We start from the raw sequence: 17,936 nt of genomic DNA, 5'->3' as shown, positions 1-17,936 counted from the left end.
ATTATTCAGTAGAAAACTTGAATTGATTTGGTAGCTCCAGAGTTATAAACACAAACATTATTTGAGGACATGTTAAATTGTTATGCTTAAACATTTTTTCCCTTCTGTCATCGATTCTACATGTACAAGTTTTGAGTAGTTTAACGAGTCTACATGACTTGTCTTGCGGTTGATGAACTGCTCCAGTTCTAAGAAAACAAAATAAAAATGAACTGCTCCACCACGAGAGAAGGACGAAATGCAGGGAAAGAATAATGAAACTAAAACAAGCACAAGAGTAGAAGGGGAAAAGTAAAGACTTGATATCTATTAAAAGACACATTCCCACATCTAATATTTTGCCTGATGATGAAGCATGTGTTAAATATACAATCAATTTGGTTTATTCCACTAGCAAGTAATATGAAAACGAGCGAAGTCTTTCTCTGGATCCCAACGGTACCCTCCCAAATCCAGTAACAAAAACCCTAACCCCTTTTCGCCGTGTCCCTTTTTCCTAGGGAGAACTATGACCAGAAAGCTCCCCTAACCTGTCTGCCAACAAGATCCTTCAACTCGATTTCACCAGGGAACCTCCGCTCCTTTAGCTTAGAGAAAACCTGTAATTGGGCAAGATAAAACAAGTCAGTGCACCAATGGGTGAGAGAAACTCTCCACAAGAAACAAAATAATGAAAATAAACTCCAATGAAGGCAGTTCACTTCGGACTAAATCTCCCCAAGTCTTTCAGCTTACTTGTCATAAAATTTCGTGTCAGTATATACTATATAACACAGGTAAGGAACCAACTCACGAGGAAGCACATTGACACAGCTATCCGAGAAGGTATGATAGGCAGAATGCAATACTTGCTTCAGAAGAAAAACAAACTATATTTTCAGATACAAGAAAAGGACATATCCTACAAGAAGGAAAAAGGAAAAAAGGATGAAAAATCATACAGACAACAGGTGCAAGTAACTAAAATTGCCAAGTCACACCAAATTTCAGCAGAAGGATAAATGCTCTTGGTTAATGAGAACTTCAAGATGGCAAACCATTACAAGAAAAATAAACAAAGTGGAATGGGCCAAGCAATTCGCAACAGGTGCTTTGCAATGGTAGATAGACCATGGAGAACTTATTAGGAACCAGTGCAGCACAGATAACCAAAAAAAACCAATTCCTGGGAGTTGGATTCAAAATGCATAAAGCACGACCTTATTGAAAGGTAGTACAAATGTATAAGGAAAAAACCTAGTGCACTGTCTTAGTTTGGTAAGGTTGTTCCATGCACCAGGTCAATGATCCACATGCATCACATTATAGGTCCTGCAGATCAGGCTGCTAGTCTTCCACTATTGTAGTTCTTTTAAAGATTTCCCTCAGGAAACACATTTAATCAGCTAGAAGCTCACATCAAGCACACATAGCAAGAGAAAAGGACTTACCAATTCCCCATTGCAGTACACTTCAAAAGCGCCAGAACTTTGCAGCATGGATTGAAGGAAATTTCCAAGAAGCCAAGTAACTGAAATTGTTCCAAATCTATTTGCACGAAGGGAGAAGTACCAAGGAGGGGGAGCCACAAATCCCAACCTGGGGAAGATATGCTCACCAGCAACCACGACACCAATGATTCCAAATTGAACCACAGGTACAACTTTACTGAGCAGGCGTTTTGGTAGAGGAGGGGGGTAATTTGCTAAAACAACATTAACGCCAGGAAACGCAGTTTCCAACATAGTTTTCATCGTAACTGCATTGCCTCTGCCGAATTCAATAGGAAACAAGTTATTCCAAACAAATCAGAAACTAATGTTCATTACAGTACCCTATTTATAACGAGGAGATCCATATTTCTAGAATCCAAGAACTGATAATGAAAAATCATCCGCAAGCAAATTTAGAGAAACTTTGGGTTCACAAAAACCAATCCAGACAAGCGGGTGCAAAGGTTTCTTGAAACCTATTGGCCAAGACGCAAAGCAACTTGAATACACAGGAAAATTTATCTCAACCTATTTAAAAAGAGTTAGAAACTTAGACACCTGATTCCCTTTCTGGACAAGGGTCTTATTGAGATTACTGCTCATTTTAATTTGTGTTTATTCTTCTTACCTTACCATAACAAAGATGGACCAAGGGGTAGCCGTAGGGGCAATCGCTACCCTAATGCTTCTGAAGTCTCTGACTATATCAATAGTTGAGGGTTAATGTTCTTATCTCCAACCTATATAGGCTCATGATCCCTTCAGTTTCCAAAAGTTTGTGATTGTATAAATATCCATCAGCAATTGTTTATAATCATGGGTCCATCCCTGACCATAACTGTCCTAGAGGAACTTCAAATGAACCAAAACAAAAAAACCTCAGTCGATCTATCCACCACCAACACGAACACACTGACATGAAAATCTTAAAAACTAGAGGACAGAACACGATGAGGACACACTTAGGGAAAAATATGTTTCTGTTTATTACTATTGGGCCCAGAGTGCGGATTTGGTTACACTGTGCCACTACCTGTGACCACTCTAAAAACAGACTTGCGGGTGCGATGTCGAATGCCGTAAAAGACGTAATTGAAACCCTCTTGATTGGTTTTAGGATCACCGATTGGTTTTAGGCGAGGTGATTGGTTTTAGGAGAGACGATGAAAAAGCGGTCTTACAAGCGGTATTAGACATAAAGTCATGGGTTCGAGTCGCAGGAGCGTCATCGCGAGGGAGGGATTGTTGGGCCCAGAGTGCCCCCATAGATTTGGTTACACAATGCTACTCCGTGCGACCACTCTAAAAATAGACTAGCGGGTGCAATATTGAATGCCATAAAAGACCTAATTGAAACTCTCCCTAACACCAATTGGTTTTAGTCTTTAGGAGAGATGGTGGAAAAGCGGTCCGCCAATACCTAGCTACAAAATTTAAAAAATAAAAATAAAAACAAGCCCCCAATTGCAATAAACTACCATATATGCCAATTTTCACATTTATCAATACATAAGTCACAAAAGCAATCTTTGTATCATTCACACGTGTCTTCATATTTAATCAATCATTATACATTGCACGAAGAGAAGACTCCATGAATGTCCATGTATTGAGAGTGATCCTAACTTGTTCTAGACTGTCCCGGTCCTCCCATCGTGTCCAAATGAAAAAGTTGAGAATTAACACTTTTGATTTGAGAGTCACACACATCTCTCTGGAAAGTATTGGTGTCGGCCAAGTGTCCGAAACTAGTACATCACTTCCAAAGTTCCGAAGAATTGTCCTTGCTACATAGAACTCAATCAATTCCAATTTCCAACGCCACCAACAATCGTCGTCCTGCGATTCCCTTGTCAAGAAATCAAAACCACACTCACAACCGATCCTAGCCAATTAATCACTCCATGGCTCAATTTTAAGTCAGGGTGCGTAAAACCAGGCAACATTTGGAAACCACATTACAAAGGAACCAAATATGAACAATTGAACACAAACAAACACATTTATGTGCAAGTACTGCAAGTAGAGTAAAATAAGGAAAGAAAGACGAAACCTGTAGGAACAAGAAGAGCAGAAGTTGATGTTGACGGTGTTTCCAACGCCAATTGCTCCAATTCCGCTTGATTTCTGAAAAAAGCACAAAATTCATTATTTTAGATTTTTTTTTCTTATAAAACAAAACCCATCATAGATTTCCTAGTATAATCTCGTCAAAAAAAGAGATTTTCTTTTATAAGAAAAACCCATCATAGATTCTTTTTGACAAGAAAACCCATTATAATTACTACTAGAAAAAGCTAATGAAAACAAAACGAATTGAGTTATATTGAGGAGCGTTAAACGAGATGAGGTTGAAGATGGTGATTACCTGAGTGGGAAAATCTAGGGTTTGTTGAACATCAGGCTGAGGGTTTGTTAGGTGAGGGTGAGGGTGAGGGTGGTGGTGGTGGTGAGGGTGGTGGTCGGGTTTGGGAGGAGGTGGTGGTGGTGTTGATAGGAAGAGGTTGAAGATGTCTGAACAGAAGAGGAAGAGTGGTAGACCTAGCAACAGAATCTGAGCTCGATCCATCGGAGGAGAGAGAGAGGTCAAACGAGAGAGAGAGAGAGTGTGCGTGTGCGTGTGTGTGTGTATGTGACTATGTGCGTGTCTATTTTATGTCTCGAGTATAAAAGCTAGCCAGGCCTGCTAGGCCCGTTATTCGGCCCGATCCAAATCAGGCCGAAGAAAAAAAGAAGTAATCAAATAGCCCAGGCCCATCCTTATCATAAGTTTATAAATTGGGTAATAATTTTCACATCACATCGTTCATGAATTGAAAAATTTTATAAACATATAGATCAAAGTTGAAAAAAAATTCATTTGACGACGAGAAAGACCCAAAAAAAAGTCGGTCTTTTTAGTGTCGATTGTTTTTTTGGGTCTTTTCGTTGCCGTTTATTAAACTTGTTCAACTTTTATTTCTATACTTTTTTTGATTCTTGTTGTTGAAAAACTTAACGATATGATGTAAAAATTGATCCAAATTTAATAAAAATTAAGAGAAAATAAATAAAAAGTAGGAAAAAAAAAAAAAGGCAAAGGAGACCTAAATACTTTTGAAGTAAATTACACAGTTTATCCTTGAGATTTCTGATAAACACATATACTCCTCTTCTAGTTTGCACTGCACTCCCCTATCATAGTTGTATGTTATCTTTGGCTAACGAACAATGCGAGGCTGATATCCCTATTGTCCTCAACTAATCACCGAATACCAACCTATCCCTCTCCATTTTCAAGACTTCAATAATTGTAACACAAAAGTCAAATCTAATATATTTTTGGTTTGGTAAGTACGAGGGGGCCTTCGGGACAACAGCATTCAGTAACGCTCAATTTTACCGTCTAAAAGTGTTTTGAACGGTTCAAATTTTAAAACAACTTTTAAAATCAATCCGAATAATTGATTGCCGAAACGGACGGTGAGATTGAGCGTTGTTGAATGTCAACATCCCCCAATCTGGTAAGTACGCGAACCAAATTTGATCTAACTTGAAGCAATTCTACTCTTTAATCGTATCTTTACTCATATCCATATTCTTGAGTAAAAAGTCTTAGAATCCTCTCTGTAAATTTACTCAAACTTTAACAAAAACGCATGTGAAATCTAACTCCGACACGCTCCATTGCCATCTCTACAAACATGTACGCTATATAGAGTACAACCATTACAAAATTTTAGTTCTTTATTTTCGTAAAAATATATAATGTTATTTTCCTGATATATACGTAGCAATATAAAAATATAGAGTACATACCATGGCACCTTCACGAGATTTTCCGTTTAGTATATGTTGATATTATATGCATATGACACCTAATAAGGTCAAAGTGCCAGTTGCTTGGAAAGACTTCTAAAACTACAGCATATTAATTGTGAGAGAATAACCTGTGTCGTAAAGCGCGAAATAAATATTTGAAAAACAAAAAACTTAGCGGAACGGGGGCAAAAAAAACAAAGACTTCTAAAACTATCATGGTGTATTTTCCTTCACAAAATACAGTCATCTATAATCTATATGGTTCAATTAAACTTCACAAAGACATCTGGTTATCAAAAACAGAAAAAAAAAAAAAACCCTTCAAATACAATCTTCATTTGCACAAGAATTGGCAGCCAAGCGCGTCATTCTCATGTTTCGGTTCATTTTTTTTGCTCCGCAGAGGTCCTGAGTATTGTACATTGGTTGCACTTAGTGAGGTTTAAAAGCCTTGTCAAATACTAATACATGGTGCCTACAACTTCGCTATCACCTCACTTTGCCGAAAAAAAAATCATACCATGATGGTAGTATTTAAGTAAAATATTTTATTTTTATATATAGGTTCGTTGTCGAAAAAATCATTTAAAATTTTATATACCCGTTCCGTTAGGATCATCTCCATGAATTTAAATCATACGTGATCCATGTCTTTTTACATATATAAGAATTAGAATTGAAAATTATACTGTGGTTTGTGGATTATTCAAAACTACTTATACAATGTATATGTTACAATAATCATTCACATTCCCATATTACCCAATCTGAGGATGTGATAGAACTTTTGAGAGGAGAGGAATGCCCCCATACGTACACATTCAAGAGGACCAGATGTCGATCCGATGTTACAAATTTTTTATGGCCCGGATTTAATATTCATTAGATTTTTATAATTTCATGGACGGTGGGATATATAATACCGTATGTAATATCATGGTGGGGTATTATACATATATTAGTCTCATCGCTATTAGTTCGATGTGATTACATATCCTATGAGATTGTACAACTATTTACTATTAGTCCCGTCAAACAAATGGATCTTTTACGATAAGGAATCGAATTGCATGGCAGGTAGCCAGAGATCCTAATAGGTTTATAACCAATGATAATATACTATCAATACTACCCTTTAACATGCCCTCAACAAAATCATAGATTAGTATTTAGAAAATAGATGGCGTGTACGGGTCTTTATACTAATTAAGTCAAATTGGTCCATAAACTTCAATTTTCTCAATTGTTTTCCAACAGTCCCATCTATTTAATTAATTTATTGACTAGTTGAGAGTATTAATTTTCTTCTTACATTCTAACTAATCTCCATATTGAATTTAAAAATAATAATCTACATTTTTTTTTTGTTTTTTGGATTGTCGTTTCAAGCATTCCTTCGATCCGTTGGACTTTTATGTCGGGACATATATGCATCAAATAATAAATACTCCTGATCTTTAGGTGCATGGTCTACGGATATGGAGAAAGAATGAGGTTATAAAAGCAAAATAGATGCGCAAAAAAATTTTCTATACAAAATATGGCTTTATGTGTCGTTCTTTCTTTTGCGCATGTTTTACGTTTGTATAACCTCGTTCTTTCTCCATATCCGTATAACATGCACCTAAAGACCAGAATATTTATTATTTGATGCACATATATCCTGACATAAGAAGTCCAACGGATCGAAGGAATGCTTGAAGTTTACTATTTCAAAAGTATTATTATTGCCACATCATTCTTGACGAACTTTTTTGCATGTTTTAATTATACAAGATTTAAATCATTCTCTTGCTTATAGTAACCCCTAATACATATAAGAGTATTAGGGTCTGGCATAGAAAATTAATTTCAAAATATGAATTCCTAATTATCAGACAAAATTAAGTTACACCATAAAATTAAATTAAATGAATTCAAAAGGTGTGTATTGAATATGGGCAAAATGAGTTAGGTAATTGTATAATTATAGCATGAACAAGAGCTAAGCTAAGTTTGGAGAGGCAAACCTCAGGCATAGCTAGCTTCTTTAATTTCTTCTTGCTCAACCACAAGAAAAATAAACAAATTAGGGCTGGCTAGAACTAGCTAGCTGACCAAATCTAACCATCTCTCCTAAGCCTGTTCAAGAGTTCTGTCATGAGGGCATCCCTCCTATCAGCCCTAGCTTCCTCTCTCACTCTTCTTTGCTCTTCTCTCTCTCTCCACATCCTCTCATTCACCACCCTCTCGTTCTCCAATGCCTCCATCTTCTGCCTCCACTCCATCTCCCTCACCTTCCTCTCCTCCTCCCTCGCCTCGAACGCTTTCAGCCATTCCATCTCCATCTGCATCTGTTGCTTCATGAACTCCTCCAACACCTCTTTCAAATCACTGATGTTTCCGCCGGTACTCCCATGAGTACTAGTGCTGCCACTGCCTTTGGTTACCTTCCTTTTCTTTTTGCTTCCAATATTACCCTTCTCCCTATCGCTCTCTTCGTTCTCATCTTCGTCTTCCGATGATAGAAGCATCCCTGATGATCTCTTCTTCGACCCGCTCGCTCCCCCTTCCGCTTCCATCCACAGCATTCGCTGCATCCTCGCGCTGAAAATCGTCTGGAGCTCGTTGTAAAATGGAAATTGTAGACGCATACCTTCTTGTTCCATGGTTTCACATCCCTAATCACAGCAAAAGAAAAAACCCTAGATTACATCAATTCCTTGTGCACCAAATTTTTTTAGACTAATTTCAGGGCATACTCAGAAGGCTAACACAATGTAATAAGAGTGTATTAGAAAGAGGGGGGGGGGGGGGGGGGGGGGGGGGTGGGGGGTGTGGTGGGGGGAAATTTCGCTGTTCAAAAAAAAAAAAAATTGTACGTACATAAACAAAACAATGATGATGTGGTGAAATTTTATTCGTATCATTTAATATGTCAAATAATCTAAAACAATCGCGTATGTTATGCAAAACTAATTAGGTGATCGATGAGGCTAGCGTTAGGGCACCACATCACATTCGTACCCACGAAACATTAATTCTATTCAAATGTTGTCACCCTGAATTACTCCGAATCCAAAATTTTGCGCCTAACTTTTATCGATCCAGAATGATTAAAAAAAATATTCTGGTCCTTTCATTTCAAATTAAAACAACTGTTATTTAATATTAACAAAAACAAACCAGTGCTTGAATAATACTATAGCAGTGTTTTCCAAGTAAAATTTGAGTTCGGAATCATTTTGATCCCAATCAAACTATTTATCATAGATTGCTGTATATATGTAAAAAAATAGTCACACATATATTGAGTTCTCCTTAAAAAAAAATTGCCGATCAAAAAAATATATATATACACACGCACATGAGAAAATCTTGTTTATGGAGATGCTGTAAACAAGTGTGTTTACAACACTCAATCGTAACCGTTCAAGAGTGTTTTGAATGATTGGGATGTTAATGAAACTTTTTCATGGAAGAGTTAAACTTTTTCCTGAAAAAATTTCATTAAAATCCGAATCGTTCAGAATACTTTTGAACGGCTGTGATTGGTTGGCTCCGTAAATAAGTATATCTCCACACATATATATGGTAAGATTTACCTTATATCGAGTGACGAGGTTTTTCCATTTGGACTTACACTGCTCTGTGCTGCGGTTGTAGCCCCTCTCCTTCATCTTCGTCGCGACCACCTCCCACAGAACCTTGTTGCGTTTCGTCTCGATGAAGGTCTGATCCAGCTCGGCCCGAATCACCAGGAAGTCCCTCGTCTCCTGGATACTCCATTGAGGGAACCTACCGTCTCCCGGATCGATGTTCGCCGCGATACGGTGGTGAAGACCATCCATTGAATAACTCAGGATTCTATATATGGAGAGAGAGAGAGAGAATTTGTTTTGACGAGTAGGGTTGGATGATCGATGATCGAATGGAGGGGAAAAGATGGGTAGAGAGAGAAGGAGGAGGATTTATATGGAAGGGTGATGTGAAAACAAAGGTGGAAATATACTAAATAGTCAAAGGGAAGAAATGATGAAATTGCTTAGGTGTCAAAGCCAACGTCGTATGGTTTGTTCAGATTTCAGAAAATTTGAACCATTCTTTCTCTCTGTTCCGATTACAGAACATTTGAACCATTCTCTCTCTCTCTCTCTCTCTCTCTTATTTTTTTCCTTTCATGGAGCAGGAGTCCCTCGAGACTCATCCATCAACGCGCAAACGCAAGCACCTCTCTCCCTCTAGATATCTCTCTCTTTCTCTCTCTAAATAATGTTGTAGCTGTAGAGAGAAAATCAAGATATTGACGTCCACATTTGTTCCCATTGACCATGTTAATATTCCGTCACGCTTACGAAGGACTACGGGGTTGGTAATTGCGGTTTATTCTATGTCACAAAAATTACTCCTCCCGTTCTAAAATCTTTGAAATTTTTTGATATTTGTACTGTTCTTTAAACTCCTATATTTTTCAATTTGAATCTCCAGAAAATACATAATATAAATATTGTTTCATAATTCTCGATTAGATCCATAATACAAAATTTTTAAAATTATGAAAAATATCATAAATTGAGAAATATAAGAATTTAAAGAACGGCGCGAATATCGAAAAAATCCAAATAATTTGGGATATAGTGGGAGTATTTTACAAGCTCTCTGCCCTTTTTCTAGTATGAAAATGCATAACATGTAAAGTATTAAGATTATCGTACATCTACAAAAAAAGAAGAAGTAGGAGTACTTTTCATTTAGGGTTACGTTGGTCACTCCTTATCTTTTATTGCGGCGCTGTTTGGAATGAGATTTTGATTCTACATATATAAATGAAAAGTATATAAGCATTAGTAGAAAATATAGAAATTGCGGAATTTTTAAAAAAAGTAATCAGAATAAATACATTTGGACGCACACGCCATAAAAGCTGTACGTAACTATTTTACTATACAAGAAAGAATATTATTCGTTAGCTAGATTATTTTGGATAAGGCTCGTATATGGACAACACGCTGTAGAAGCTTTAACTATTTTACTATATAACGTCGATTCTAATATATATATATATAAGAAACACGTCATAAAAGTTGTATATAACTATTTTACCATAAAATGCCGATACGCTTTAGAAGGATCCCTGATAGGTAGAATATTTCAAGTAACATGTAGGGCTCACATATGAGGTAACCAAACGCGTCGTAATAAAAATTGTAACTATTTTTTCTACATCGTATTTGTTTTCATATATAAAAGAAGAGAATTTAAGGCCACACTCTAGTTGACAAAACTAATGGTTCATAATGTTCGAGCTTCTAATGTGACCATAAAAGTCCTAATAATAATGGTATTTGATTTTGCTTGACTTCCATGGATTTTGAAAATCAAGAGTGAGGATACATACTTTAAAATTACTTTGGATTTTGTTTGGTGGGTGGTCTGTTTAATTTCAGGATCATAGGATGATAAAAAAAAAAAAAGTGACCATAATTAAGCCCCATATATCTATTGCCTCTTGAGTGTTACTCATGGAAATGAAACATAAGTATCGACTAAATTTTCCCATTAAAACTTTATTGCCAGTGATGGTTGAATTAGGTCCTCACAGATTAGTCCATGTTGCACGTAAACTGCTCCGGACATTTTGAGTCATCGTATAACAAGATCATACCGTCTGAACTTATATATAGCTCAACTCCTAGAAAGCTGGAACCAAGAATGGAACCAGGAGGGGTTTAGTGGCAACCAAAACAAAAATTTTAGAAAATGTAATTATTCTATATATAAAAAAAAATTATCCCCAATTTATATAGGGTCATCACTGCTAGGTTTTTTTCCTTATTTTTTATTATATACTAGTTATAAATCTTCTATTTTTTTTTCAAGAAACGGGAACCAAAAAAGTATTCCAAAACTAAATTCAATGAGCCAATGTGAAATAATATAAATGATGATGTGTAATTAAGAAAAAAAAAAACTCCACATTTTAACCCTAAAACAACTTAACCTAAAAATTAAGGAAATTTAATTATAATGCCACTCCCAAAAAGGGAGTAAGGTTATCAATTTGAGAAATTCATATAAATATCTGGGGAGTGGCATTATCGATGTCCAAAATTAAAGTTAGTCTTCTTTTGTACTCCGGTCATGTGCAAATGACAAACATCGTTTACTTTAATTTTTGTTATGTTATTCTAATTTTTTTCTGGAGTCGATGACTATTAATATTGTAATACATCTTTTTATATTTGTAATATACATCTCGTCACTGCTATGATAAAATTTTGGTTCCGTCTCTGCATATAACAAGATCATATCATCTGAACTTATATATAGACTCAACTCCTGGAGAGCTGAAACCCATACAATCGAAGGTAGGACTCATACATAGCAGTTGAGCTAGAATTTTGATCTGAGAATGGCGGAATGAAATAGATAAATTTTTATTCAAAAAAAAAAATTGTTGTTGATTAGTACTAGATCATTTTGGTCTTAACAGTCGGTTTTCTCAGTCGAGTTGATCGTCCACACGGTTTCTGACAATATAACATTGGCTCCACGTGGTCTCCATGCATGGCTTCCACGGGCGTTTAACGAGGACCCCACCGTTTCCCCCGATTCACACCCATTGGCTTTCTGATTGAAAAGAGAATACGACTACAAAGCTAAGAAATTAGAGAGGCAGTAGTGCACCCGTCGCACTACATTGTGTAGTCGATCCGGCCTTTATCTCAGCATGGATGGTTCGGTTTTAATCCGATCTCTTATAAATCTTAGTCGTCTATTATTCGGATGAAAATTCGAACCGTCCATTACCGAGATGCTCTCAACTGCGCCTCTGGTCTTGAAATGGAAAGCCATCACTCAAGGCACAGGAAGAGATTTGGAAACCTCTATCCGTCTCTCAAGACATTTTCAAGACGGCCGGTGCGCTACAGCACCCCGGGTCTACAAACTACTACCACACACTTACCTATAGAATTACACAAACTATCTCATATTATTAAATATGAGACCCACACGCGTTGCACATATAACGGATGTGTGGATCCATGTTTGATGTGAGAAATTGTGTAATTGTGTATGGTTAAAAGAATTATTGATGACCACAACCATCCAAAAACAGATTCCAAAGCCGCATGTACGATGGGTACACTGGGAAAGATGGCGGGGGATGTATCTGGTCCTTATGAATGTACTCATATCATGGCACGGCTGATGGCTTTTTCCTCTTACCCATAGATTTCGCTAATGCCTCGGGTATGATAATCCTAAAAGCAGAGTATTCACGGAGGAATCACGACATTAGTCACATAAATTGTTGGTTTTCACTCTCAAATTTTATTACATGCTCTTCTGCGATCTCAATTCGTCTTCTCGTAGATTTTAGCACTTTGATATGTGTTTGTGTTTCAAAAACACTATCTCGCTCGCGCTCGAGTTCACAATTTCGTTTACTTATGTGCACGCGAATTATGTGATTTGGATCAAGACCTCGTTACTGGGAAAAAAAACAGAAAGGGGGGGCCTCCCGGCCACTTTTATCAATTGAAAAGTAGGCCCTTAACTTTCTAGATTGGTCGTGATATGATAAAATACTAAATTGATGTTACGTAGACTTTCTCAAGTTTCTTCTTTTAGTCTTTATTATTTTTTGTTTTTTTTCTTTTTTTTTTTTACATTTTCATATTTAGCGATTCTATAATACTATTGAACTTTTGATCCTGTTCTCTTGTTGATCAATTTATCACTTATTACTCCTTATCTCTTTATCTATTTATCTCTTCTCGTCATCCAAAAATCTCCATCAAAACGTACTTTTACCAAACAACCTCTAATGGATGATAGAGGGGTGGATTTCGCTAAGATTCCTACAAGGGTCGTAGCTTATTAACCGGGAAAATCCTATGTGTACCGACCATTTTTGGACCGAAACCGTACCGACGGCCGCGCGCGGCCGTCTCCGGCCACCGGACGGCCGATCCGAGCCGTCCAAAAATTTAAAAAAAAAAAACCGAGGGGCCCTGCACGGGAATCAACGTCATCCGATGTGTGTAGGGTGCTTGATCTAAACACCCTATTTTTCGTGTATACATATATACACGAAAAATAGGGTGTTTAGATCAAGCACCCTACACACATCGGATGACGTTGATTCCCGCGTTGGGCCCCTCGGTTTTTTTTTTTTAAATTTTTGGACGGCTCGGATCGGCCGTCCGGTGGCCGGAGACGGCCGCGCGCGGCCGTCGGTACGGTTTCGGTCCAAAATGGTCGGTGTATATAGCAGTACTCTATTAACCGTTTAATCAGTCAGCGTACAAATAGGAAAACCAAACATGGAATAAAAAATAGACCCATATCAACTTATTTCTCCCAAGATCCTTATCTCCTTCCCCGCCCGTCAAACGGGCCGCTAGGTGATCAGAGTACGTCTCTCAGCAAATCCGAAGAATTAGAACTTCTTTGTATAACCACAGATTGCGAAGTCTGCTCCTTGTGAAAGACTTGCGTTTGGAATGTTAAAATTGCACGCGTTGTCCGTCTATATGAATTTGACCAAGGCGAGGAATTCTAGTTGATCAGAAAAGGTTAGGAATTCTTTGTCCTTTGCAGAGTAGTTTCAATTTTTTGGGCTCAGGTGGGAATGCCTTGATTTGGCCCACTTTCTCAGGCAACTAAGTGGGACCTGCACTAAACCCGGCCCAAATATAACTATCACACTGCGAAACTTAACGGCCAAGTTTGTTTGCCGCGGCCCTCACCGACGTTAAATCATGAGGCGTGATAGTAACAGCAAAATCCCACCTTAATATTATGGGAAAAATGAAGGCTCAGGACGTGTTTTAATAATTAATATATATTAATTATCAAAACATGTCATTGGCCGTCATTTTTCTTAATATTAGACATTTAGGCCCCGTCCGCGAGCTGACGTAGGACAAGATTGGGGTGTTTCTATATTTTATTTTTAGAATAAGATTTTTTCTAGGAATATTTTCGTTTAGATTAGAATTATTAACTTTCCGTATTCGGTTTGATTTTAATTTCTACCTTTATTAGGATTCTTGGTCTACAAGAATTAAAATTTTATTTAATTAAATAGAAAATATCTTTTCTTTAATGCCGCTTGTTTTGGCATGTTTAAGATTTCTTTTACAGTAAGATTTCTAGAGTTAGAGTCTTATAAAAATAACTGTAACCTATTTAATTATTAAGCTTTTTATCAATAATATTGCAGAGTTTTCTCCTTCCTCCTTGTGCGCAAGGTTTGCTCATGGACTCGAGTTGTTTATCTCGTTTGGATTAGTATGCTGACTAGTGTCTCGTGAATTCCGTTGCGTCAAGTGGTATCAGAGCCACACTTTTCTTGGTTCGATGGCACCAAACAAAGTTGAAGACACACTCATTGACGTTGGTCGTGGTGAAGGATTTAACAGGACTCGCACCAAGGGATTTGCCCATGATCAACCTGTTAAACGCAAAGTTGATAGGAACCACGTTGAGGGATTTGCCGACAACCAACCTATTAACCAAAACATCTCCAGAGGATATTCTTATTATCATTATGATACTAGGAATAAATTTGAAGGCGAGCTATTCAAAAACCATGATGATTATCAGTTGATAAAGCGACAACCAAATTTCAGGTATTACGATAATTTGCCAAAATTTAGTGGTCTTGAATTTTTTGAAGATCGTTTGGATTGGATTCTAGACATCAAAGATTCCTTCGAGTATGCAAAAATTCCGACAAAACAAATGTGGAGGTATTTGTTAGTGAAGCTTATGGGTCCAGCGCTACGATAGTGGCTAGATGTGCAATTTCTAAGAGATTGATTGGGTAAGCGTCGAATTCATGCATGGTACAGAATTAAAAAATGTATAATGGAGAGATTTTTACCATGGAATTATGAGCAATTGTTGAAGGAAAAATATAGGTCAAAACAGTATCATGCATAACAAATTATTGTAGAAGCCGTGTGAGAGGTCAAAATTGAAGTTGAAGATCAAGACAAAATTAACATCGATGCTTGTGTGCAAGAGGATACTGAAATTATTTCGGATGCGATTGAGTAGGAACAAAAGAATATTGCATCGGAGGTTTGTGTATTTGGGCTTGAAGAATCATCCACAATGGAGTTGACTACAACACTACAAGGAAATATATTTGTTGCCGGAAATCAATTTTGTGATGAAGGAGTGCCAACTAATTGTGGTGTACATGGGTGGTCGATGGGTCATCTCAACATTGATAAGTCTCTTACTTTTTGTGGCAATAATCCCCAATGGAAAGAACATATGGCAGTGGCTACACCATGGTATAACCAAATTAGTTCAATTTCAAAGGTTTTGAATTACGGTCCTCAAATTATAGAAGTAACAACTAGTCTTCTTCCTAATATGTGTGTTTTTCGAAGGAGTTATGGATGGTCCCAATAGTGAAAAGGAAGGGTTTTTGAGTGATGATTTTGATGTTATTTTGCTCACAATTGATGGGTCAACCAATTTTAAGATGGGAAAACATCGAGAGAACCCGCAAAGTCAATATGAAGTTTCTGTGGTTGATTTTATTGATGTTGAGAAGTATGATTTGATTTCCAATTCTCATCTAGTGGATATTGTCAACAAGCTGAAGCATGAAGGGAGGAGATCTTTGCATATTTATATTTTTTTAGGAATCATGATTGGAAGATGACAGTACAATATTTTCGAGGTGAAGTTGAGTGGAGTTCATTGTTGAAGTTGAGGTTTGAAAAAATTAATTTAAAGTACAAAATTGATGCGGACAAGCGCCAACGTGTGAAGAGGTTTCGATCGACAAGAACTCAAGGTCGAGTTCTTGTGAAGAAAATTAGACTGATGTAGGACAAGATTGGGGTGTTTCTATATTTTATTTCTATTGCTTTAGAATAAGATTTTTTCTAGGAATATTTTCGTTTAGGTTAGAATTATTAACTTTCCGTATTCAGTTTGATTTTAATTTCTACCTTTATTAGGATTCTTGGTCTACAAGAATTAAGATTTTATTTAATTAAATAGAAAATATCTTTTCTTTAATGCCACTTGTTTTGGCATGATTTAAGATTTCTTTTTCAGTAGGATTTCTAGAGTTAGGGTCTTATAAAAATAACTATAACCTATTCAATTATTAAGTTTTTTATCAATAATATTGCAGAGTTTTCTCTTTCTTCCTTGTGCGCAAGGTTTACTCGTGGACTCGAGTTGTTTATCTCGTTTGGATTAGTATGCTAACCAGTCTCTCGTGAATTTTGCTGCGTCAAAAATCTTAAATACGTACTTATTTTTTAAGAAGGCAATTTCAAGTTCAAAAATAATATGTTTACACAAATAATTTTTCTACCAATATGGATCTCATTTGGTAGATCTCATCAAGATCTTTTATATGGTGCAAAAAAAATCAAAAAATTATTTTTCATTTACATTATTTTTGAATTTGAAAATGTGAAATAAACTGCTTATTTTTTAAGAAGGTTTCTGGAACGTAGCCTTAGACTCGTCTTGGTGCCAATGGGCATGAGTACCTTCACATGGTTCGTGTGCGGGTGCTGCGAGCGTGAATGTGAATGTGAAAGCATTTTTGAAACTCAACTGAAGTTACTAAAACCCGATAGAGCAAGGATTGAGAGCCCGACCCGATGGCAGTGCAAGAATTGTGCAAGTGTTTGTGGTTCTACCCAAGGACGCGGAACTAAAATACATGGTGAGGTGGGCTATTGCCCAAGTCAACTTTGAAAAAAAACAAAAAAAAAACATGTAAAATTTAGTCCAAATAATTTTAGCCCAGTCCATGTGAATGTGAAAGTGTCTTTGAAACTCACTCTAAGCTACCAAAATCAGAGAGAGCAAGAATTGAGAACCAGGCCAGATGGCAGTGCAAGAATTGTGCAACTGTTTGTGGTTCTACCCAAGGACCCAGAACTAAATACATGGTGGGATACACTACAGCCCATTTCATTTTTGGAAAAAAAAACAAAATCTTACATGTAAAATTTAGCGGAAATAAGTTTAGCCCAGCCCATTCTACCCACCAACCCATTTTAACTCGGGACAAATTACATTCCTGGTTCTGCCCTTAGTTGTACCACTCTTCTATTCTTTGCCAATTTGGCTGGTTACATTTTGCATGATAACATGCAGCTAAATCCCAGTTCCCACCATAATCTTGTTGCCAATGAGTTAGGCAATGGAAATTGCATGCGTAAACCATAACATAATGCCACGTATCAATCGGCCACATCGTGGATTCTTTTTCTTTTTCTTTTTCTTTTTCTTTTTTATTTTTGTCAAAATGATAGAAACCTTTATTGATGATAGACGAAGATTACATCAAAAAACTAATAAAAGCAACCATCCTTGGCTAATTTTTTGTGGACGTTAATTTTTTGCTTTCTATCGCAGAAACTACAGTAACATTGCTTAAAAACAAGAGCATAAACTCCCAGGAAATGGCCAGTTGGTCTTTGTGTGAGACTTTGGGATTTGTTTAACTTGTTTGTCAATATATCATATCAACCCGATAATTATTGACAGACGTTTTTCTTTGATGAATGAAATTACGACTATTATTCTAAAAATAGACCCTTTTTTTCCCTTCACGATCTATATCATGAACTATCAGATATTTTACTTATTCCCCATCCTTTAGTCTTTTAAAACGCGTGGTACTTG

The 17,936-nt window shown here is 36.8% G+C and overlaps 2 protein-coding genes across 2 annotated transcripts; both read right to left on the bottom strand.

The window, feature by feature from the left end:
* Window positions 1-278: 278 nt before the first annotated feature.
* Window positions 279-4,108, bottom strand: LOC131326032 (selT-like protein). The gene is made up of 4 exons (XM_058358579.1): window positions 3,841-4,108; window positions 3,526-3,599; window positions 1,431-1,749; window positions 279-599 (listed from the first exon to the last, which is right to left on the bottom strand). The coding sequence occupies exons 1-4, from the start codon at window positions 4,039-4,041 to the stop codon at window positions 507-509; spliced, it is 687 nt and encodes a 228-aa protein (XP_058214562.1). The 5' UTR covers window positions 4,042-4,108; the 3' UTR covers window positions 279-506.
* A 3,071-nt stretch (window positions 4,109-7,179) lies between these two features.
* On the bottom strand, window positions 7,180-9,461 carry LOC131326031 (trihelix transcription factor GT-3b). The gene is made up of 2 exons (XM_058358577.1): window positions 8,858-9,461; window positions 7,180-7,933 (listed from the first exon to the last, which is right to left on the bottom strand). Exons 1-2 carry the CDS (start codon window positions 9,101-9,103, stop codon window positions 7,376-7,378), a joined length of 804 nt encoding a protein of 267 aa, XP_058214560.1. The 5' UTR covers window positions 9,104-9,461; the 3' UTR covers window positions 7,180-7,375.
* Between the last annotated feature and the right edge of the window lie 8,475 nt (window positions 9,462-17,936).

Source organism: Rhododendron vialii, chromosome 5a (assembly GCF_030253575.1).
Source record: "Rhododendron vialii isolate Sample 1 chromosome 5a, ASM3025357v1".
NCBI lineage: Eukaryota > Viridiplantae > Streptophyta > Magnoliopsida > Ericales > Ericaceae > Rhododendron > Rhododendron vialii.
This window is presented reverse-complemented; position numbering and strand designations above follow the sequence as displayed.